This window comes from Phocoena sinus, chromosome 9 (assembly GCF_008692025.1).
Source record: "Phocoena sinus isolate mPhoSin1 chromosome 9, mPhoSin1.pri, whole genome shotgun sequence".
NCBI lineage: Eukaryota > Metazoa > Chordata > Mammalia > Artiodactyla > Phocoenidae > Phocoena > Phocoena sinus.
The window spans coordinates 85,320,904-85,347,042 of NC_045771.1; the positions used below are offsets into that span (position 1 = coordinate 85,320,904).

The following is a 26,139-nucleotide window of genomic DNA, read 5'->3' on the forward strand; positions in this document are numbered from 1 at the left end:
AGAGATTTTCTGTATTAGATACTTGTTTTTTCTTGCCATATTTGTCATTCCTGGTGAGCAATATTCAAGCCACCTATGTCTTTCAGAATTTAAGCCATATTGTTGCACACATAGGACCAAGATACTTTGTATTACTTCAGATAATAATGAAAGTTATTTATAAGCAAACATAAATGGAGATTTGTCAGTTATTTTCCAAATTCATTTAACTTCTAAGAGAACTATGAGAAAGCAATGTACAGTAGCATAAGAGAGTACTTTGGTTTTCCAGCGTACCTCTCATGACTCTGTTCACCTCTACACCAACAAACGACTAATGAATTGTTTCCTCTGAACCCAGTACACAGCTGTAGATTACTCTAGGGCCAATGACAAGTCATGAACCACATGCTTTGTGAGGTGTTGTGGTTAAATTAACAATGACATTTAAAACATGGCTTTTAGTTTGGGTTCCCTGAGATATGAGTGAGGTTAGAGCAGTGGTTCTCAAATTGTTATCCCTGGACTAAAAGCATCAATATCACCTGGGAGCTTTTTAGAAATGAAGATTCTCAGGCCCCACCCAAGAGCACTGAATCAGAAACTCCAGATGTGACACCCAACAATCTGTGTTTAACAAGCCTCCCTGTAGTTCTGATAAATCCAACATTTTAAGAACCATCCATTTGGGTATTATGCTGCCTCAATCCAAACTGTTAAGATGTAAAACAGTAATTGGTGCCGTATGGGACATTAGTCTGAACCTTTATATCCAGAGATGTTCAAGGAGAGATTTCTTCTTCAAAAAAGTCTCGGTGTCTGAAAGATATGTAACATTACTAGTCTATGTCAATTCAGCCTTAAACACTAATGAACAGTATCCTGTTTTAGGGGATAAGAGAGTTTTAAAATAATTCCTGAGGTTTAGAACAATGCACTGTTAAAAAAATAAGTCAAAGTTACTACTGGTGTTTTGCAAATGGATTTGTCTTCAGTATTTTATAAAGCATTCATAGGGTTTTATTGAGGCAATGAATAATCCAATGAAAAACCTAACAGGTGATTAATTGACTTGAATTGTATGTTTTCCTTTCTGACCTTAACCCAGTCCTCCCCCTTCAGTTGATATGAAATGTATAAATCTCACATTGCTTTATAATCTATCACATGGGAATCAGTGGCCCAAACTATATTATTTACTTTGCTTGCTTTAGCTCTGTATCTGTATAAAATCATACTTCTGGATTTTATATGATTGAAAATGAGTATAATAAAACCTAAGGCCTAGGCTGATTAGGTAAAAATTGATGAGAGCCATCGGCCAAGGAATCCCCTGAATGTTTTTATTGGAAGTACACAAATCTGTGATGGTGTTCACACTTGCTAATGAATAACTGACAAACTAAAGAAGTATCTTCAGGAAATTAAGGTTGAATCTAGAGGAAGTCACCCTAGCGGTCAAGATTTATTTTATCCAGCTTGCAGTTGAGAAACACCAGGAATAAAGAAAAATATATATTTAGAAACATGCACAAGAAAATAATCCAGTTTCTCAGATTCTCACACAGTGACCTATCTGCCTGTGATGCAATGGGCACTGTGGGACTTTCAGCACATCAAAATAGATCATAGTAGGGCTTCCCTGGTGGCGCAGTGGTTGAGGGTCTGCCTGCCGATGTGGGGGACACAGGTTCGTGCCCCGGTCCGGGAAGATCCCACATGCCGCGGAGCGGCTGGGCCCGTGAGCCATGGCCGCTGAGCCTGCGCGTCCGGAGCCTGTGCTCCGCAACGGGAGAGGCCACAACAGTGAGAGGCCCGCGTACCACAAAAACAAAACAAAACAAAAATCACAGTAGATGACTGGACTGACTATCATCTAGGTAGTAATACTGTCTTGTAAGCCAATGACTGCTTTTTAAGCATTTTACTAAAATTAGGAACTATCAGAAGGCTGAGGGGAAATGTGCCTTAGGGTTACATTTACCACCCACGTCATGCTCTTTTCTTCCTAAGGCAAAAGGAGAAAAGTTCTTTCATTTAAAAGGTAGAATAATAATAATAAAAAAAATCCCTTGGCACCCCCCAGTTGCCATGGTAACAAGATGACAAGTGACTTTCATGTGCTTTCACTATGCATCAATGATAAGGTAGCCATTTGGGAGTAAATTCATTCTCTTCAGAACATGTCTTATGAGCACAAGTACCGTACTCTTTCCTTAACTCCTGAAAGAGGTGTTATTCACGCTGTACTTAATTTAGCAATTATTAAATAAGTTGTTTTTTTAAAGAAAAGAAGCAATAGGAGATAAAGACTTAATTTAGTACCATTTCCATTCCTTTTATTTTTTTCTTTGGATGAGTGGTCAGGAAGACATAGTAAAGAATGAAATACACAAACCATAATTTGGATAATAAAATTTATTTTGGACATTTCTAAACACTACTTAGGGAAGCGCCAACTAAATATAGAAGAGCAGTAAAAGAAGGTGAGCTTTAGCTTTAGCTATATGACGAATCATCTGTGTTTCTTCTTTTATTCTCCCTAGCTTCCACCCTGTTCCTAATGCTGTGTGATTACTTGTTATTACTGCTGAGTCTTGCTTCACTGTCATCTCTCTATTCATAATCTTTTGAGATAGGGAAGTAGCTATAATTATTTCAGCATAAAAATAAAGTAACTGCTTCAGGAAATTCAACTATTTCTCCAGTCTACATATTAATTACCTTTAGCTATAAATTACCATTGTACAACACTTCATTACATTTCATGTTATTTGCCTTATTTTTAGAATTGTATTTCTTTCCAAAGGGGTGTTCATAGATCACCAGTTTCTCTCTCTTTCTTCAGCCAATTGCTTTCTTCTTCTGGTGGCAACTGATTTAAGACCAACTAATATCTTGTTTTTTTTTTTTTTTCTGGTACGCGGGCCTCTCACTGTTGTGGCCTCTCCCGTTGCGGAGCACAGGCTGCGGACGCGCAGGCTCAGCGGCCGTGGCTCACGGGCCCAGCCGCTCCGCATGTGGGATCCTCCCGGACCGGGGCACGAACCCATGTCCCCTGCATCGGCAGGCGGACTCTCAACCACTGTGCCACCAGGGAAGCCCTCCAGCTAATATCTTTTCTTCCCGGGCACATAGATCTAAAATCTTACTTTGTGAGTCTTGTTGTTGAAGGTTCTATACCTGAAGGTAAAATTAAATGATCCACTAAAAGTGTGCACTTTCACACTTTTCAAATGATTCAGCAAAAGGTGAAAAAACGTATTGCAATCCAGTCCGTAAGCTCTACTGGCCTTAAGTGTCTGTCTAACAAAAGGCAGAGGGTCCTCCTAAATAGTGACTAAATCATTGTGTCCCACATTTTAGTGTGTAATCAAAGGAAATGGATTTCTATCTCAATGTTTCTTTACACCCAGACAGTAAAACGGGGCAATCTGTGTCTTTAGGCATAAGAACTTTTTCTTCTTAGGAAATTTTAGCCTTAATGAAATTAATTCACTTGAAACTTTAATTATAAAGATTCCAACAATAACATACCATCAATGCTGTTTATTAGAATTGTATTAATCTTAGTAGTGTATTAATATTACTAAGGAGGAATGCAACCATGTTGCCATAGTGCTCATGTTTTTACTTTTTATAATACGCTTTTATATCTAGTATTTACCTCACTGCATAATAAGAAAACTGATGATCAGCTAAAGGTTGTTTTAACCCAGAACCACATATCTAAAATATTAAAACAAAAATAAAAAGCAGATGTTCTGAATTTCAGTTCTAAGAATCTTTTTGCCACACGATGCCTTCCACCTTCTTCCTTTAAAAATGAGGGGTGATATGTGTCTATGTGTGTGCACATTTACCAGTCATCAGAACCCACCATGCACTGTCATATTTATCAACCGTATAAAAATAACCTTGGAAGTTCAAAAATACCTGTATTTGGACACCAGTGTATAAGTCAATTGACTTAAGCTAGACCAAGCAGTACGTGAAATAAGTGAAGTTTCTCTCTAGGAATTTAGTGATTCTTTAAAAAATATAACCAGGCTCTTTGTGGAACTCCTGTTGATTCCCAGAGGTCTCTAGCCAAGCTGTCATTCACTCCTCTGAAGCCTGCAGCCCATAAGTATTGCAGATTTTTGCTTCCCTTCAGGTCCTTTACAGTCTTTCTCTTCAAACTTTTGTTCTGTACTGTCTAAGCTAACGGTTAAAAATCTCAGTAATTGTCCCACAGAATAGTCCATAGGTGCTAATGATTTGATTTATGGTCATTTAATAGGATTTAGCCCTTCACAGAATACTATATAACTTAGAAAAAAATTTTCTTTGTTTAGTCTCTTCTCGTTAGAATGTAAGTTTCATGAAGGAAAGGATTCTATTCTGTGTTCTTCAAAGATATATACCAGGTATCTTGAATAGTGCTTGAATATCACATAATACGTGCTCAATTAATATTTTTGGCAAGAATTCCTGGGGGGACTTCCCTGGTGGTTCAGTGGTTAAGAGTTCGTCTTCCAATGCAGGGGGTGTGGGTTCAATCCCTGGTCGGAGAGCTAAGATCCCCCATACCTGGCAGCTGAAAAACCAAAACATAAAACAGAAGCAACATTGTAAAAAAACCAATAAAGACTTTAAAAATGGTCCATATCCAAAAAAAAATCTTAAAAATTCATGAGGAAAAAGCAACTATTCATGATGTCATCTCTGTTCTTTCAGATAAGAGTACTTAACATATAATCCTTTCTGAGTGCCTAAAATTTTCCAGACATTGTTTTAAGTATATGGGTTATCTCATTTCTTCTTCAAATTAACTTTTTAAATATGCTACTAGTATTATTTCCATTTTACAGGTAAGAAAACTAGAGTTTATAGAGATGAAGAACCTTCCTCAAGATATTGCTGATAGCATCAACAAGCTCAGACAGTTTGATTCCATGGCTCACATTCCTATCTACTATAGCATATGTTTTAAAGGTAGTTTCTATTTTGGCTAAACTGAAGAGTAATTCCAATGGTGGAAAATTTAGGCTAAAAGGAAAGGAGATTGACACATGGCAGGACAGGAAGGAAAATATTTCTGAAGCAGAAAATTCTTATATTATGTCCTCTCACATGTTGCATCAAGGCAGGTCCCCCTAGAGAGACGCTATAACCTGGCATATCATGAGAGTTGACTTTATTGTCAATAACGGAATCTGAGCCTCTTCTGACTCTTTTTAACTAACAGTATTTTCCTCTCCTTACCTTTTTCAGCCAAGTTTCTTGACTAGAGATTGGGTAGATAAGCCCTTTGGAGAGGGTATGTGATAAGCCTCATGCTGTACCAGGGCTAATAGGGTAGTGCAATGATAAACTAAGAGGGGGAGGCAGGCACACCAGTGAAGTAGCAGTTTCTTAGTCCAGGAGGGCAGTGTTTGAGCAGAGATAGTGCAGAAGAGAAGGATGACATTGTAGAGTTACAGGGCATAGAATTTGCCAGCTATTTGGAGAGGGAATAAAAGAATGAGGGAGACCTCAAATGTGACCCTGAGGGAAAGTTTCAGGGCATGCATGACAGGAAAAGTGGTGGTGATGTTAACAGAGGAACAGGATGGAAATAATATGTTTTCATTATATTTTCCTGAAATGCCAAGTCAGGTTTGCTACCCGTGAGGGTTGAATAAAGACATTTTCATACATACAAAGTCTCAAAAATGTAGCTCCCACGCAACTTTTGACAGAAAGTTTCTGACAGTTGTGTTCTGCCAAAATGAGGGAATGTACTACAAAAAGAGATCTGGGATCTGGGAAAGAGGGGTTACAACACAGGGAAGAGGCAAGGTGAATCCCAGGATGACGGCAAAAGGTGATCCCAGGATGGCAGCTGTGTGGTAGGCCAACACAGTCCAGATTGGAGCAGGTCAGAAGGCTCCAGGAGAAATTTCTTCAGTAGGATAAACTTGACAAAATATCAAATATATTTGTATATTCTGAGAGGAGATTTGTTTATCCAAGGAGAGGGTTAATTAATTGAAATATTGATCAGTATGTGGAAATTTGGAAATTAAAAGATTAAATTTAGAGTAAACAAAAAATTACACAAGAATGGAAAATTAATCAGCACAGTACACGGTTCTGCTGGAAATAGATTTACATAGTATTATTATTATAAATGCTAAATAGTAATCTAACATAAGTTTGTTCTACTGGGAGAATGGGAGAAGGGAAAAACGAGGAAGTGATGTGAAGAAGTGTGGGCAAAAAGAGCTAAATCTTCATTTTCTTATCACAGTCAGTAGTGACTAAAATAAAAAACAACAACAAGAGCCATCATAAGTATTGATAAATTATTTAAAGACATGAAGGTAAAACAAAAGAATCAGCTAAAAGAGTTCAAAGTGTTTACCGCTGGATAAAATGAAAGGTGTGTGTGTGGGGGGGGTGATGACAGTCTACTTAAAAAAAAAATAACGTAGAGTTGTAGAATAACAAACCTTGTAGAAGTGTAGAATCTTTAAAATATCTGTATAACTTTGATAAAAAATAAAAACTAGACTTTGAAAGAAAGCAGAGGAGAAGGGATTAGTCTTAGCAAGATGGATGGATGATTACAATTAAGGATAAGATAATGCAGATGAAGGAGGTAGAAATTAGGAATCTTTAAGGAATTTTAATTCAGAGTATCTCTCATATTACCAGAAAGAGAATGAGCTAATGTCTTCTGCTGAAAAGTCAAAGCCCTTGAGTATTAGAACATGGTGGGTCAAAGAGGGAAGAAGACACTTTTTAAAAGGATTGCCATGCATCAGTTGAATCAAACTAACATTAGAGGGGGGAGGGAGAGGCATGGACTGGGAATTTGGGATTGGTAGATGCAAACTATTACATTTAGAATGGATAAACAACAAGGTCCTACCGTATACCACAGGGAACGAATTTTTAAAGAGAGTGTGTGTATGTGTGAAACTGAGTCACTTTGCTGTACAGCAGAGATTGGCACAGCATAGTAAATCAACTCTACTTCAATTAAAAAAAAAACCAAAATGAATAAACAAAAGCTTGTCCAACAACAACAGCAAAACTAACATTAGAAAGCCTAAATCTGTAGGGTACTTTGTCAGTGAAAGTTCATGGTTTTCTATAGCAGCTGCAGTCTCTGAATGAAATAGCCAATAGGGAACTTGAAGACTTGTTAAGACGTGGAAAATGGTGAAGATGAACTAAAGGAAAGAAGACATGTTAGATTCCCAGTCCCTTAGTAGAAAGGCAAATGAAGTCAAATATGGGGAACATCATGGAAATTAGGAGCCATCAGGAGACTGGAGGTTATAATTCGGCAGAAGAACAGAATGAGAGAAAAGGATGGAAGATTGATGTCAAAGATGGGAAATGCAGCTTTTAAGATTGTAGTGTAGAACTTCTTCAGGCAACAGCGAGGTAGGCGAACCCCCAGTCCAAATAGGCAGCCAGCAACAAGCAGGTCAACAGCAACAGGTGACACTGATGCAGCCACAGGGGAGGCCGAATCCCTAAGGCAGAAAGTCAGTCACATTGGCCTGAGGTGTAAGACGTAGATGGAAAAACAACCAGTGAACCAAAGTACTCATGGTCCTTCCAAGAAGAGCACAACCCCAAACACGCTCACTAGAATTTGGTGCAGGCGAGTCACTCTAGTCAAGTCAGCAGCCCTGGAAATTGTCCTTAAGCTCGTGGTCTTGTGCTCACATTGTGCTGGGAATGCATTACTGCACTGCAAGCAGTTAATTAATCAAAGCGTGTAGCTTCTGAAATATGCAGATAAATTAGGAAGGAAAATTGAAGCTGTGTTACATGATTTTTCTCAATGATTAGAGTGTGTTCTAAAGAAACAGAAGAACAAATTGATTGCCGAAAACCATGTTAATGTGCTTTTGATTCACAAGGGTTAAGCATATAATAGTCAGGATATTGAAAGTTAAGGTTCTCATAGAAACATTAATTTGACAACATTATGCATACTAGGTGTGGGAGGTTTATATTTTATAACATTAAAAGCAGTAGGGAGGGCTTCCCTGGTGGCACAGTGGTTGAGAGTCCACCTGCCGATGCAGGGGACACAGGTTCGTGCCCCGGTCCGGGAGGACCCCACATGACGCGGAGCGGCTGGGCCCGTGAGCCATGGCCACTAAGCCTGCACGTCCGGAGCCTGTGCTCCGCAATGGGAGAGGCCACAACAGCGAGAGGCCCGCGTACCGAAAAAAAAAAAAAAAAAAAAAAAAAAGCAGTAGGGAATATTATAAAATGTGACTCAGTTAAACAAAATAAAATAACAAATTCAGGGGAAAGTCATTAAACATGACTATGGGGAAAAAATTGTTTTGCAACCCCCAAAGAAGGTTGTAAAATTTAATTTTAGAACATAATGCCTTCAAATTTTAAAAAATGTTTTCAATTGAAATTAATGATTTTTACCAAAAACGAATTTCCCTAACATATTGTATATTCTGATATTAGTTTAGGCCTCTCATTTGCAGTCCAGATTTGATCCTAATAGACTAAAAGGAGAACTGACTGGCTATTACATGGCCTAGTTGATAAAGATTTTGGAGAGTGAAAATAAATTTAAGGGTTTGAAATACTTGAAATACTTTTTGTTTTGTTTATAGAGAATAGTATAGTATACATGGGAATAAGCCTGCCAGTGTACTAATACTTTGTTTACACATTTGCCTTCTATGTACTTCTGCATACTATTTGCATGTATGCATTACGAAAATTCCAATCTGACGTGCAAAATGTCTTATGTAGGTGGCATAGAAAAAGAAAAGAAGCTTAAGGCATGTTCAGGGAAGGGAGTATTCCAGAAAACAAACCCATAGCCTTTAATATGTCTCTGTTTTGGTTCCCACCTCACAAACTGGATAGCAGGTCTGGGAGACTGACTTCTCCAGTGGAGCTGTACTGAGCCACAGGCTGCTATTCCTGTCACCCTGGTCACAGGAGCTGTTTACTCTATAGGTGATGCAGGAAACAAGAGTGGTGGACCCATGCAGTAACCCCTTGGAGTGTGTCACCTCCCAATTCAGTCAGAATTAAAGGCAATAATGAAAGAAAGAAAGGAAGAAAGAAAGAAAGACAGAAAGGAGGGAGGGAGGGAAGGAAGGAAGGAAGGAAGGAAGGAAGGAAGGAAGGAAGGAAGGGAGGAAGGGAGGAAGGGAGGGGGAAAGAAAGAGGGAGGGGGAAAGAAAGAGGGATGGAGAGAAGGAGGGAGGAAGGATACTATATTACTAACATAATACTAATTTAATTATTACTCAATTCTAATTAGTATTTAGTTATTTAATTTTAAGTAATAATAAAGCCTTTCTTATCCTTTAAATCAAATATAAGCTATTATTTGGCACAAAATTAACAAATGGCAGCAACCTCCCCCCCCCCATAAAGGAGCAGATCATGAAAGTATAAAGGTAAATTGACATTTTGCTAACATTTCTATTCTCCATTGTATTTTATGTCATAGCAAAGCACTCTACAGAACAATAGAGGTCCATTCATGGAAGAGAGATATGTAAATTCCTGAGCTAGCAGACTCCTGGCCCAATATTCAAGCCACCTCTTCAAAAAGGGCACAATGGTCTGCATTTTTCACTGAAAAACCTATGCAGCCACATTCCATGGCAATGAACTCTTTATAAACTTGATGAAGAAAAATGCTTTGTATGTTTACTTTAATCTTAACCCCCTGCTATTTTCTGTTTCCAAACAAACAGAAGGACAAATGCAAACTGCCAACTCGCAGGATGTACAAACAAGTGTTATTGAATATTCAGAAGTATGGTGGTATTTCTAAAGTTCAGCAACAAATCACTTAGAGTCTTTCTTTTGTTTTTAATTTTCCTTATTCAGGCACCACAAGGCCACATAAGGAGGGTGAGGTTCCTGGAGTGGACTATATTTTCATCACTGTTGAAGATTTTATGGAATTGGAGAAAAGTGGTGCTCTCCTAGAAAGTGGGACTTATGAAGGTAAGCACAGCACGGCTGCTGAATTTATTTCTCATCGCGTCGCATTTTTCTCCTTTGTCTGAAATGCATTAGAACACCAGATTACTAATGTGCTGTTGTTGTGGTTTGAGAGCTTTAATGAGGTCACTTTAGAAGTGTATTTTGTAAAGAAAAATTAAAATATATCTGTGTTAATTCTACTCTTAAGATGCCAAGAGAAATGTGTACGTACATACCCACTGAAGTATCCTTGTGATCAGGATATCCTGAGGCTAAGCTGTGATCGTCCAGATAAATTATCTTCATCTCTAGGTAGCATCTAAAGAGCACAGGGCTTGAGTTCCAGTCCTGTCACTACCTCTGTGTAGTTTTCTCCGGTTGCTTCACTTCACTTGCCTTTACTTGCCTCTCATGCAAAATGATGGTGTAGATCTGTGGATGAACTCGAAAGCTCTACCACAGGTTTCCTTGTGTGCCCGTGTCAAACATGAACAAATGAAATTAAAACCTTGAAGGTGGGACGTATGATTCAGTGGAAAAAGCACTGTAACCTAAGCCATAATCTGCTTCAGTTCCAAACCTGGCTTTACTACTTACCCACTATGAATATTAGGTAACCCAGTGAGTATCTCTGAACCTCAGTAGTCTTATCCATAAAAGGAGAAATGATAGCGTTGAAACATACAAATAAATAACATGCTTGCATGTATATGTTCAAGTAACATCTACATGTATGTAGTTTATGTCTAATGAAGTTACAGATCTGTGTCTGTATAATGAAATTTTAAAGTAATATAACTAAAAAACAATAGAAAATAATACCTTTATTCTTACATCACAGTTACTGTATGTGTAAACTATATTTGTATGTATTATTACATCCAAAGGTGAATCTAGTTTTACTGAACTGCAGTTAATAGTGAGTGATATTAAAAACAAAACTCATATGCATTGCTGCTTAGCCCATCAAATGTCAGAGGTCTACCAGGAGCAACTAAACTGGGTTTGTAACAGTTGGCCCTCCTCTTCCTCCTTCATTTACTTGTAGAGGCCCAGTGGACTATAGTTATTTAAGAACTCCGTATTTTTAAGTTGTTAGAAGTATTAAAATCTCTTTTTACTTCACACTCCTAAGGCAATTTAGGCTGACACATGTGCCTAAGTTATGGGTCAGACATTTAGTTGCTTATTTCCACATTCATAGGAAATAGGCAAAAATACCCACGAAAAGAAAATGGTTTTATATGAGTGTTGTTTCCTCTTCTAATTGTCAAAAATGAATGATAGTGAAGATTGATTGAAAATATTATATTTATTGCAGTATAGTTGTTTTACAGTATTATATTAATTTCAGGTTTTCACAGCATAGTGATTCAGTATTTTTATACATTATACTCCATTAGAAGTTATTACAAGATAATGCCTATAATTCTGTGTGCTGTGCAATCTGTTCTTGTTGCTTATCTGTTTCATACATAGCAGTTAAATGGAAAAGCTGTGTCGATCATATAAGCTGCCTTAAATTATCTATGAAAAATAACTTATAAATATAGAAAATAATGATATCAAAGAAGTCAGAGTAAATTGACAATAAATTGTGTAGTATGTTTTCCCGTGGGCTTTGCAACATGATTTAGTGGCATTCATTAGTTTACATGTCTGCTAATAATAATGCCTTGTATTTAGTTACTGTATTTAAATGTCATATATATGTAGCAAAGAACAAATGCCTTAATATCCACGAGCATTCCAAGAGTAGTATGATTAACAAATATGACCTTTCCTTTCTTTTTTTTGTTAAATAAAGATTGTATTAACTGTATAGAAAGTGGAAAAATTAAATCCAATGTTCATGTTAAATTTCCTTTATTCTCATGATAAACTAGATGTCATGAAGTTTAATATCAATATTTAAAAATAAAGCCTAGCTTAAATTTTAGGTTTCAGTTAAATTTTGAGGGAAATTTCCTGAAACCATACAAACATAACCAAGTTTTGTGAGTCAGGGTGGGTTATTCTGAATCTCCTTCAGACGTTTTTTCAGCACTGAGAGTAGAGTTGGCTAAATTGGTGCCAAATTGTTAATCGCCCAAGCATGCATAGAGCTGATCTTTGAATAATACGGCTGATTTACACACATGACTCTGGGGAATCAATACTATTATTTACAGATACATACTCTGTACTTGGATAAATAAGAAGCTCTTTTCTCAGGTCGCATAACCATCTGGGTGGACACCTAGGGAGCCTTCTCAAATCTCAGAATCTTCAGATTTTCCAGCAGTTACAGCTGAGAAACCAGTAGAATTGGCCTTCTAATAAAAATCACTGCTGTTCCTTCAGTATTAATCACTAGCTCCAGACTCAGAGCTACCTGAGTTGTGTTATTAATGTGTTATTCATCAAGGAAGCCTAGGGAATGCCTTTTCTGCTGTTGGTGCTTTCAGAACATACAGAGTAACAATCATGTACTACTCAACTAGTTAAAGAAGGACCTCAGAGCTTTTATATTTGTCAAACTTTCGTGATATCACTCTCTCATAAAATAATAAAATACCAGTTTCTCTGTTATATGTTCTCCCTTCTGCAGTGTTTTGGGCCATTGTTGTCCTTCCTCCTCCTTGCTAGATCATTCTCATGCTTTCTCAGTACTCTTTAGAGCTCTCAGCCAGGCTAGAAAATTCATTTCTGATATCTGTGAATCCACTAAAGAAATTTAAAAGAAATTAAGTTCCTCTGAGCATTAACGTCACAGACCTGTTAACCATGTAGGATCCTTAAGACTGATATACGTATGTATATACTTCTGTCTTGTTGTCAATAATTCTAATTTTAATCTGGAATTTGTCCTTTGATTAGAAACAAGATAGACTATCCTGAATTGTAGTTCTGCTTCTTAGAAACTGGCCCAAAGTCCTTGCTCCAGAAGAACAATTCTGTTATTACCAGAGGCTGCAAGGAAGGCCTTAATATGCTTGTGTTACCTTCTACAGTTAGGCCACATGGCGCTAGGCAGAATTTTAGCAGATTCTTAAAAGGCTTTTTCTGCATCACCAACCCCTCATCTAGTATGAGCACCTCATTTCAGTTTGTTATACAACAGCTGCTGAATGGCTCTGCATGTAAATGGCCCAGAGGACTTGACTCTCATGGACCATCAGGTGTTGGTAAAGACTCTTCCATGACTTGGATGACCTCATCTTCATCTTTTCATATTCAGTCAGGTTGAAAATTAAGTTAATATAACAAGGCCTAGTGACAAGCCTGACATAACCTCAAGTAACAGGAAGAACACCATGAACCTTCCTGTCAGGACTGAAGATGTAGGCTTCATGTGAAACATAGACCACAGAGCTCTGTGGATGAATGCAGACAATTCCTTTGGGATTAAGGTCACATGCAGGTATAAATGTGACACTGCGAGGTAGAATTAAATAAGTAGGTTTGGTAATCTAAAGGTTAAGTACTCTAAGTACCTGGAAGGAAGCAGTGCCCTTGGGAACTGTCTGAAGTGCTGAATTACCCAGTCACTGACCACTCCCACTGCCTCATCCTGCGTTCTGAATGACATCTTTAACAAACCCATGTCCCCTGAGCTGCACCTGCACTCTTATTTCATTTAATTCATCTGGTGAGATCATCCACAGTCATATTCCAGAGCAGCAGTTCTGTTGTAACATTTGCTATCATATTTTGCTGTTCTGCTTTAAAATTGAAACAAAGCTATCTTTCTATCTATTGAAGAAACCCTTAAAGTTTCTTAAAGTTAAAGGTTTTCTTTAAATAGATGTAAGCTCAATTGTAATAGTCCTTCAGTTTTTAAGAGGACCAAATCAAACCCAGCAAGTTATTAGGGCATCTGTAGAATATAGTGCAAATATGGCACTCACCTTCACCTTGATGCTGTGGTTTGTCCTACTCATGGACCTTAATGTATATGGACTTGAGCCAACTGTAAACAGCCCACATAGTTTCTTAAACAATTTTATTACAAGGACTCTGAAATTCAAGTTTTCTCACAACTGTACATAAATGAGTGTTGTTCTTCCTGGTATAGCACATACAATCCTATAAAATTTTAAGTATTAAGGACAAATAATTTTCTGGGAAAATAAGCCGATAACTCCTATGATGAGAGAAGAGATACAACAAATTTTACATAAATCCATTTGATTTTACTAACTAAAATCCACATCCACTTTTTTTAGTATGACCTTTGGGCATTTATTATTGAAAATTTGAATCTCTATTTCCAATTAAGATAGCACTGGTGACAGAGAGATGATCAATCCAATAAAAAATCATTATTAGTACTATAAATAGTCTTCAGAAAAACCATTCTTCTATCAGTCCAAGTTTCTATCCACTGAAATGTAAATATTTCCTGAAGGGCAGATCAATGCTTCAATTGATGCTAAGATTGCTCTCATTCCAGGAGACCAAAAAAGAGATAAAATGTCATTGTTTCTCTTTCCCTTATACTCTATTACAAGAGAAAATTTTTACTAAGTAAGTAATAACCTCCACAACAACAGTAGATTCTTGGAGCTTGCAGTTAAAAGGGTCCAGCTATTATTACGTATTGTAAGATTTTTTTTCTTTTGATATTTCCTTCTTTTTCTTTTGGCAATTTTCCTATTGTGGAAGATTCTAAGCCGTGCATTTGGGTGTTCATTTTAGAAACACTAAACACTTGCACATAAAATTCAGTATGTGTTTATTTGACCAGTAAAGGAAAAGCACATTTAATGAAGTTTTACACCCCTTTGAGATCTTACAATGCCAGAGGTTTTTTGTAAGTGGTTCATTATGTGTTCAAAGGTATTTGCAGAGAGCATATGAGTTTTGCATGCTGCTTTGCTCCTGTGTAAGGCACTAAGACTGGAAGTGTTACTTAAAATGTGATAAAATTCCCTCTTGGTTTGGGACTTTTGTAAGCCCAGCTTTTTCCAAAGTATGTCATGCAAACGCCTATTTCTAAGTACTCTTTTTTTCCCAAAAGGAACTAGAAGGAACAGACCAATCAATTAACTAATTTAATATTATCATATAAATTATAACTTGAAGTCTGAAGTCAAGGAAAATAAAATGACTTGTTTACTATTACCTAAACTGCAATATTAACCAGTTTCCTGTTAGTTCTATATTTTTTTGTTCTGTGTAGCTGAAAGGAACAGGACCAACCTTTTTGGAGTATATCATTAAAATAAAGCCAGTATTCTTGGGCATAAGACTCACTTCTTTGACTCTCTCACAACCCATAATGATATTAGGTAAAGCTGAGGATTCCAAAACTGTGATATTTGAGGTTTCCTTAATTTCCCTCAAGCTTGTGTCTTTAATTACAATGATTTTCTAACTCCTGTACACATCCTTTATAAATTTTTATCTGAAACAAATTGAGATTTCACATGAAATAAATATCATGCCCCTCATTTAGTGGGAAGAAAACCTGCATGACTTTAAAATTTTTACTTATATTTCTCTTCACTACTTCAACAAGCAGAACCTATTTGCCTTTGCTGATTGGGTGAATATTTTCACCTCTGAGTTGTTTTTCTGAGTGGACAAAAATGGATAACAATATTGATAATAAATATTTTATAATGTTTATTTGTGTATTGCTGCAGCTGTGAATATATATTGAAAAATATTTACTGGATCTTACAATTCCATGACTAACAAAGACAGTTAATTCACTCATTCCACACGATCAATTCTTGATCAAATTGATTACAGCAGTCTTCTGCATGAGAGTTCATGTTTCTCTAAAATAACATCAACATAGTGATGATCACTGGCTCTTGCCATTAGTCTTAGATTAGACATATAGACCTTCCTAAAGGAGAAGTTTCATTTACTCCAGTTATTCTCAGTGATGCCCTAATGTCCCCTTCCTGTCAAACTTTTTTCAGAGACTTCTTTCATACATTAGTTATTTGAAAACTATAACCTAACATCCTACTGAACAAAAGCTATTTTTATATCTGAATTTCAAATCTGAAAAATAAAACTTCCTGAGACATTCTTTCCTTATCCATATTTCTGATCTAATAGACAGTGGAGTCTAGAATCTGATAAACCACAGATCTTTTATTTCTCTCAGGGGGAATAGAAATCATCAAAAAATAGGAAAGGTGTGTCCTAATTTTTATTACTAAATACTTTATTTCAGAACATTGATCTCAATCTCCAACAAACTTACAGTAGATGTAGATGGTTTTATGAATTGTTTTTATACACTGCAACTTTCATTCATCCTGTGAACAAAACAATATCTGAAACGTTGAGGCTTCCATTGATCATGCTGCAAAGTATACAGATATATTGAGTGCTTTGATTAAAAATTAGTCAAACTGTAACTGAAGTAACAGTTCTCAAAAATACCATGCTGTCCTTATATTGAAAAGCAATCATGTTGTATAAGATTCATACCATATGAATTCGTACCATGTAAGATTCATATATATGAATTCATACCATATAAGATTCATACCATATGAAAGCTCTTCCTTATTGAAGGCTTCAAGCTCTGACAATTATGGAAAATCATTCATAACATTAGGTTAAAATTTAATATGCGAAGCAGTTAGTCCCTCTCTATATAATAATCGGCTGTCTTAGATCTGTTATGGGCTGTATGTGTATGAATGTAACAGCAAGATAAAATTAGGATCAAGTGGTCAACATATCTTGTCTGCATGGGATTTTCTCCATAAAAATTAATTCTTAAAGACACAAAGTATGAATTTTTAGGGATCAGTAAAAACAGAAATTGATACTTGTTACTAGTTATAACAAAATGGGAAGTTTTACTTATACTGTCGTCAGCCTATTTATATTAGCTATTCTGGCTTCCTTTCTGTTCCTCAAACAGAACAAGCACATTCTCATCTACTTGGGATCTTGAATTTGTCATTTCATTTTCCTAGACTACTTGTCTTCCAAATAACCACATATTCCTTTTTCTTACTTTGAGATATTCATCTAAGAATCTTCAGGAAACTCTTACCTGACAACCTTATCCAAAATAACACCTGCTGACATTCTCCATTCCCTTCCTCTGATTTCTTTTCTTTTCTTTTAATTAATTATTTATTTATTATTTATTTTTGGCTGCATTGGGTCTTTGTTGCTGAGCGCGGGCCTTCTCTAGTTGCGGTGAGTGGGGGCTGCTCTTTGTTGTGTTGCACGGGCTTCTCATTGCGGTTGCGGAGCACGGGTTCTAGGCACGCAGACTTCAGTAGTTGCAGCACGTGGGCTCAGTAGTTGTGGCTCGCGGGCTCTAGAGCGCAGGCTCAGTAGTTGTGGCACATGGGCTTAGTTGCTCCGCGGCATGTGGGATCTTCCCAGACCAGGGCTCGAACCCGTGTCCTCTGCACTGGCAGGCAGATTCTTAACCACTGTACCACCAGGGAAGCCCTGATTTATTTTCTTTATTGTACTGACTATAACTGAAAATGCATTCTGTGTCCATTTGTTTATTTGATTATTGTCAGTGTCCACCCACTAGAATGGAGACTTCTCAAGAGGTCAGATAATTTGAACCACTGCTAATTCTTGATCTTAGAATGGTTCTGGTACCTAGGAGGCACTCAATGAATATAAATTGAATGAATGCCTAAGTTCCTTCCTTGAAGCAAACAGTGGGAACCCCTTAATCCCTATGTAGAAGTTCAAACAGAATTGAAACCCTGGAACACATCTACTTCCTAATTCACAATGCTCTAGGTCAGAAGTTTAGAGCTGCAGCATCAATTTGGCTTCAGAATCTTGTCCTAGATTACCTTGTATTATAATTGTAATCATTTTGTTCTTGTCTTAAATCTCGTTGTTAACCTCATGGGTCCCTGTTCTGAGTTCCCATACCTGTTTTTCTCTCAATAACCTCTACACTGTGACACTTTCTCCAGAATATAGTTCTTATCTTTCTATGGCCATTCCCTGTAGTCTGGTTTTCACTGCAGTGATTCATTGTTGGTCAGGTTTCCGGAACTGAAAGCCTAGTAAACTTAGTCAAGAAAATGGTATCTTCCAGTAAACCTCCCCCACCCCACCAGCTCCACCTCCCAAGTTCCATTGACGGTACCACCTACATACTTCTTGAACTAATGATAATTACCCTGTCTTATAACTCCTGTCTTTGTTCATGCTTGCTTTAATCTTTTTCAAAAGCCTTACAAAGACATTCTTGATTTCTCTACCTCTAGTATAGAAAGTCAGTAGAGGGTTGGAGAACAGAAGTAATGAGGCCAAACCTACAGGAGAGATAGAAAGGTCCTGGGATATGGGGCTTCCCTGGTGGCGCAGTGGTTGAGAGTCCGCCTGTCGATGCAGGGGACACGGGTTCGTGTCCTGTTCCGGGAAGATCCCACATGCCGCGGAGCGGCTGGGGGAGCCATGGCCGCTGAGCCTGTGCGTCCGGAGCCTGTGCTCCTCAACGGGAGAGGCCACAGCAGTGAGAGGCCCGCGTACCGCCAAAAAACCCCCCAAAAACCAAAAAAAGGTCCTGGGATATATTGGAAAATATGCAAATTCAGAATGTTGTTTTAAAACAAAGGAGCTAGTATGTGTGTTCTCTCAAAGAAATGTGAAGGCATTCTAATTAACATGGACATATGGTACTTGGTAAAGTATAAGAGAGCATGAGTTTGTTTATTATTCTTTTATTCTTAGGAGACTTAATGGAAAGGAAATGAAAATCAAATTTTATTCAATTATTAATTATACATTGCTAATAAGATTTCTACTCCCACTTCACCTTTCTCTCTCTTTCTTTCTCTTTTACATTAGGATGGCTTCTTTAAATTTTCTTACAATAGGTGAAAGTTTGACTCCTTTCACTAAACAGTTAATGGGTAAAATGATAATTCTGAAAAATTTATATTTTAAATTTGATTACTGATGGTAAACCAAATACTTAACACAACATGAAGAGTCAATAAACAAAAAAGTTTTAAACAATATATAGGAAGCTCAAACTGACATGAACCTTATGATAGGTAAATAAAAGGTAAAGACTTGATTAAAATTTTTCCACTGAGCTTTCTTTCTTTTACTCCCCTACTCCATGACATATCTGAGGATATTACAGCAGGGGACTTGCATTTACCTAGAGAAACCTGTCCTTTGGCATTGTGACCTGATATTGGAAGGTGCTGTTTCCCAAAAGGATCTCTTCCCTCAGGGCTAGCCCATAAGAACAGAAGGGTTCTCCAGGCCAGATCCCTCATGATCCTTCCCAGAAGGATTAGATACTTCTGACTTCTGCTCCCACTCTCTGAGGGTGAGAGTCAATCGTTTCCATAAAACTTCCAGAGAAAAATCTTCTGATGCAGCCATCTGGTTTCTCTGGAGATGAAGCAAGTATTATTATACTTGAAGTATAACCCACTGCAACAAGGGCATTTCCTATCATTTCTACCTTCAAGTATGTGCAGGAATATCCATTTTACAAATAATATTTGCAGATTTGGTAACTTTAACTTCTTTTCTCCCTCTTCCCCTATCTTCCCTCAATTTAATAAGAGTCTCTCATTTAGGGTAAAATGTAGCAGCAAATTAGAAGAAGATGCGTGCAATGGTTTATGTGAGGGAGGGATGGGAGAGGATGGAGACTCCTAGAGGCCGGCATGCTGACAGCCTCACAGGGATTTAGGACAGGGCAAAAGTACAAAAGATGTACAGATGAAATTTAAAAACCAGAGTCGTCTAGGGTCATTTGTTATAGTGGGAGCACTCATCAGTCTCCCAGATGCCAGCAGAGTATGGCAACCCAGCACAGCTATTGATCTTCCTAATAATGACCCTGAGCTATCCAGAAAAGGTTAAGGTATATGCAAAAACATAATATTTGAGAAAGATTTGCTTCAAAGGTGATTAAAATTTAAAAGTTTGAACTTCTAAAGGGGAAAGGCTAGACTATTCACCTAAGTAGAGTACTACACTCCCTGAAAATGCCAAGCAAATGGAACACATATCTTGTTATAAAATATTTTATCTTCTGTCTAGAAGCAATTTATAATATGCATTCAAATTAACATGATTAAACTATCGATAATTAATTTATGAATGTATTCTATAAATGCAGATAAACCTGATGTTCTTATATGCCCCAAACATTTTAGGCACATATAAATATACTTTAGAAAAATGACTAGATTGTAATGAAGTTGGAAACAACATATTCTTTGGCCCCAATAATGTTTGTCATTTTTTGAATATGTTAGATTTAAAATAGATCTATAAAACTATCAGTGCATTACCAAACTGTTAAAATCAATGTATCAATAAAATGCACATTTACAAGTTCATCTGCTCTTTTTTTAAATCTTAACGTACTAGTTTGTAGATTTTTTTTCACTTTTTGAGACACCCACCTGTCCCCCAGGAATCTTAAGGAGTGATAGCTGCAGGCTACTTTTTCAAAGCCTATATTTACAACTTGGGGGGTAAATAATACATCATTATCTTGGTTTATTTTCATGAAAAGTTCACCTTCAGAGAGTGTTATATATACTCATCTTAGAAGCAAAACATATTAATCAGAAGTTAAAGATATCCTACACTGGGAAGCTTTCTTGCAACATTATGTTATCATGTTTTTCCTTCACATTCTTGGTCCTGCCTTTGCACTAACCTTCATTTTAGTACTCTTCTTGCTTGTTTTCCTTTTAATATTTAGCTCCTGTAATATTTTTATTCTCTCACAATTTAGGTTTTCTTTTTGCTGATCTTTCAAGAGTTTTGTTTATACCAGCAGCCCACTGACACTATTCTCTTTCTTTATTCTTGCTTTGTTTATCTTTTGATTTCTCCTGAAAATTGAGAAGCCTACATGGATTCTCTGCTGTATTCCTACTCTGTGTCCTAAAAATCTTCCTCTTTTGGGATATGCTACATTTTATACTTCAAATGGTTTTTTATCTTGGCCCTGGATCTTACATTTCAATTCTTTTTTTTTTTTTTTTTACCTGTATAGCTATAAGGAACAATGAGAATAATGGAGATGATATTTATAAATGTTCCCATAAGGCAATGACTTGTTAAATAGAGTGGAAATTTAACTAAAATGACTTCTCTGTCCTGCATAGGAAGCAACACTGTCTTAGAAATGGGCATGCTCGTGGGAGTTTTGTTCAAACACAAATTGTATGGTTTGTCATGGTGTATGTCTAAAAACTGATGTAATTTACCCCAATTCACTACACTTTTCATGTTATTCAGTAAGTCCAGTGGTATATTGGAATCTGCCCTCTTGGCAAATAGGTCCTACATACTTAATATTTGCTTGAATGGAAAAAATTATTTCAATTGATATGTATCTCATGTTCTCTTTATAATTTAATAAATTACATCATATCCCTGTAGTTTAGTAAATATAACATTTTCTTCTTTTATTATTCTTTCATCTTCAAATCCTTATCCTATTATCTACGCAGGCCTTCTTAGTAGTAATTAGGAGGCTATTAGGGGGAATAAAAATGTTTGTCTCTGAGTATATGAAAATACTGAGCTAACAAAGGAAGAGAAGCACTTTATTTTCATTTATTCTTTTTTTCTTATTTTATTCTTTTTTTTTCCCCTAAGAAATGCCTTTTAAGTAAATAAAGCTCAAATGCAGGTGTTCTAATCGGCAGCATCCAGTCCTTCCTGTGTCATCGTCCCCATCCCCCCCTTCTTTAATTTAAAATTTTACTTCATTTTTAAACCATCCCCTGTGAATACTCATTCTCATCTCAGAGAAACACATCCCATGTATTCTTGTTGCTTCTTACTTTCTATTCTTGAGTATTCTTACAGTTACCGTGGATTGAATTCTGTTATATGTAATTTGAGACCATACTTGCTCCTTGGTAGACTCCAATAACTTCTTATTATAGAATTGGATTCAAAAATAATATTTAAAAGAATTGTTTATATCCTTCCAACATGGGTTTGCAGTAACTTGAAAAGTATTTTTGTTTATGTGTTTCATTTAAATTTTACATAACTCCTCTATTAATGAAAATGCATCCTCATGGCATCTATTTCTCATAAAAAATAGTAGAAGTAGAAATCATATAAGAGAGTAGAACATTCCCAAGAGTGCATGAAAGTAGATCACGGCTGCCTCAGAATAAGAAAATATTGATCAAGATCTTGCCAAAGGTAACAAAATACATTAAATGTGAGCATGAAAATATTGAGACAGCAGGTTGAAAAGCTGGTGTTTGGGTTTTAAAAGGAAGATGCTGGCGCGGGGAGACTATCAGGTTGCTAGAGAGGGAACTGACTTTGACAGGCCTTGCTAAGGCAGGGTAGATTCAAGTCCTAAAATAGTCATTTGCAACTTTTTTGTGCTAGCAGTGTACTTTCAAGTACAAGAATTATTGGCGCTTGAAGGAATTAAATAGAAGTATACTACTGCAATGTTCAGAACTGGGTGATTGTCTGAGGGAGTGGTTTGCATCCAGGCTGCACCTGAGTGTTCCAAAAAGTTCTGGTCTCTTAGATGTCAACTAAATCATACCACCATGCCCATCATATTTTCTGAAAAATAACACTGGAACAGAATCTGTCTCATTTGCAGCCAAAAAAAAAAAAAGCTCTAAAAATGTATTAAAATACAAAGAATAGCTAGTGAAGGGCTGATTGCAGTGCTCCAGAGAAACAAGGCATTGGTGGGGAGCAACTGTGGCCTAGAGGAAGCCAAGAATTATTTGTTCAAGTATGCATTTGAGGCCTAGGAATTGCAAGGCCAAATGCTAATCTTGGATTTGTCTTGAACTTCATGTGGGACTGAAAGAGCTCTAGGATTACATGAGCACTGTGTTTAAATGACTGATGAGTGGGACATCGTAGAGAAATGAGTGAGACTTGTTCTGTGTGACCTTAAAGAGTGGGACTAGGACAAATAATAGATAAAGAGACAAAGATTGTGGTCAGATATAAAGAAATACTATCTAATAACCAGGGCTGATGAAATAGTAAACTCAATGCGTTGGTAAATAGTTGCTGGGATTGCCAAACATCAGCTAAGAACTCTCTTGTAGGGTTGTTCTAACTGGGATACACAAATGGATAAACACTTAGGCTGAAATAGCTACAACATCAAAAGATCAAAAACAGTACCAGATGTGACGATTAATTTATGTGTCGATTTCACTGGACCTTGGGATGCCTAGATATCTGGTTAAACGTTGTTTATGGGTGTGTCTACAAACGTGTTTCCAGAATAGGTAAGCATTTGAATTGGTGAATTCAGTAAAGCATATTGGCCCTCCCAAAGCACCAGTCAACATGTTGAGAGCCTGAGTAGAAGAAAGAGGTGAAGGAGGATTGAATTTGCTCTCTGCCTGACTGAGTTGGACATCCATCTTCTCCTAACACTTGGTACTCCTGGTTTTTAGGCCTATGTATCCTATTTGTTCTTTCTCTAGATAATGCTGACTAATACACTAGGCTTCATGCTTTGCATATGCTATCTGTAATTTTCACAATGTTTCTTCCATGAAAGTATTATTCTAATGCTTTTTACAAGGAGGAATCTCAAGCTCAAAGATGTTTAGTAATTGTAAGAAGTCTCTCAGGTAGTAAATGACAAAATTGAAATTGCTTCCAGCCTTGTTTGACACAAAGTCTGTGCTTGAAGGAACATTTTCCCATTGGGAAATTATTCAGTCAATGTAATGTAAGCCCTAATTAGGAAAATAATTTCCTTTACAATAGTACCAAAAAGAATAAAATACTTAAAAAAAATTAACTAAGGAAGTGAAAGACCAGTCTACAGAAAACTACAAAACATTGATGAAAATATTTTAAAAAGACATAAACAAATGGAAAGATATTCCATATTCATCAATTTTGGAAGATTTAATATTGCTAAAACATCCAAACTATCCAAAGTGATCTACAGATTCAGTGCAATCCCCATCAAAATCCCAATATCATTTTTTACAAAAGTAGGAAAAAACAATTTTATGATTCACGTGGAACCACAAAAGACCACAAATAGCCAAGTCAATCCTTAGAAAAAAGAATGATGTTGGAGGCATCACTCTTCCTGATTTCAAAATACATAAAAAGGTTAAAAGAATCAAATAGCATGGTACTGGCATAAAGACAGACATATATACCAACGGAACTGAATAAAGATCCCAGAAATAAATCTACACATATATAGTTAACTGATGTTCGACAAGGCTGCCAAAAATATAAAGAGTAAAGCATGATTTCTTCAACAAATGGTGCTGGGAAAACTGGATATCCATATGCAAAAGAATGAAATTGGACCATTATCTTTTTTTTAAATTTTTATTTACTTTATTTGTTTATTTTTGGCTGTGTTGGGTCTTCGTTGCTGGCGCGGGATTTTTCTAGTTGTGGCAAGCAGGGACTACTCTTTGTTGCGGTGTGCAGGCTTCTCATTGCGGTGGCTTCTCTTGTTGTAGAGCATGGGCTCTAGGCACACGGACTTCAGTAGTTGTGGCATGCAGGCTCAGTAGTTCTGGCTCACAGGCTCTAGAGCACAGGTTCAGTGGTTGTGGAGTACAGGCTTAGTTGCTCCGCGGCATGTGGGATCTTCCCGGACCAGGGCTCAAACCCATGTCCCCTGCATTGGCAGACAGGTTCTTAACCACTGTGCCACCAGGGAAGTCCTTGGACCATTATCTTATACACAAAAAATAATACACAAAAAATAACTCAAAATGGATTAAAGAATTAGACATGTGATTTGAAACCATAAAACTATGAGAAGAAAACATAGGGGGAAAGCTTCATGACATTGATCCTGGCAATTTCATGAATGACACCAAAAGCCCAGGCAACAAAAACAAAAAAACAAGTGAGACTACATCAAACTAAAAACCTGCACAGCAAAGGAAACCATCAACAGAGTGAAAAGGCAACCTACTGAATGGGAGAGAATATTTTCAAAGTATATATCTGATAAAGGGCTATATCCAAAATATATAAAGAACTCATACAACTCAATAGCAAAAAAACCCACAAACAAACAAACAAAAACACTGATTTAAAAATGGGTAGATCTGAATAGACATTTTTCCAAAGAAGACATACAGATGGCCAATAGGTACATGAACAGATGCTCAGTGTCATTAATCATCAGGAAAGTGCAAATCAAAACCACATGAGATATGACCTCACACCTTTGGAATGGCTATTATCAAAGAAGACAAGAAATAACAAGCACTGAGGAGCTGGAGGAATCAGGCTCCCTGACTTCAGACTATACTACAAAGTTACAGTCATCAAAACAATGTGGTACTGGCACAAAAACAAAAATATAGATCAATGGAGCAGGATAGAAAGCCCAGAAATAAACCCATGCACCTGTGGTCAATTAATCTGTGACAAAGGAGGCAAGACTATGCAATGGAGAAAAGACAGTCTCTTCAATAAATGGTGCTGGGGAAACTGGACAACTATATGTAAAGGAATGAAATTAGAACATTCTTTAGTACCATACAAAAAAATAAACTCAAAATGGAATAAAGACCTAAATGTAAGACTGGATACTATAAAATACCTAGGGGAAACTATAGACATAACACTCTTTGACATAAATCACAGCAATATCTTTTTTGATTTATCTTCTAGAGTAATAGAAATGAAAACAAAAAATAAACAAATGGACCTAATTAAACTCAAAAGCTTTTGCACAGCAAAGGAAGCCATAAACAAAAGGAAAAAAAAACCCACAGAATGGGAGAAAATATTTGCAAACAATGCAACTGACAATGGATTAATCTCCAAAATTTACCATCAGCTCATGCAGCTCAATATCCAAGAAAACCCAAAAAAACAAAACAAAAAAACAGTCAAAAAACGGGCAGAAGACCTAAATAGACATTTCTCCAAAGAAGACATACAGATTGCCAAAGAGGCACATGAAAAGATGCTCAACGTCGCTAATTATCAGAGAAATGCAAGTCAAAACTACTATGAGGTATCACCTTATACGGGTCAGAATGGCCATCATCAAAAAGTCTACAAACAATAAATGCTGGAGAGGGTGTGGAGGAAGGGGAGCCCTCTTGCACTGTTGATAGGAACGTAAATTGGTACAGTCATTATGGAAAACAGTATGGAAGTTCCTTAACAAACTAAAAATAGAGTTACCATATGATGCAGCCACCCCACTCCTGGGCATATATCCAGAGAAAAACCTGGCTTGAAAAGATATATGCA

General features: G+C 36.8%; 1 protein-coding gene across 1 annotated transcript in view; it reads left to right on the forward strand.

Moving 5' to 3' along the window:
* The window catches only part of MAGI2 (membrane associated guanylate kinase, WW and PDZ domain containing 2), a 1,347,058-nt gene that overhangs the window by 731,597 nt on the left and 589,322 nt on the right, over nucleotides 1-26,139 (forward strand). The window contains exon 3 of the mRNA XM_032642294.1: nucleotides 9,847-9,966. Coding sequence (XP_032498185.1) covers nucleotides 9,847-9,966 — 120 coding nt within the window. The remainder of the gene's footprint in view (nucleotides 1-9,846; nucleotides 9,967-26,139) is intronic.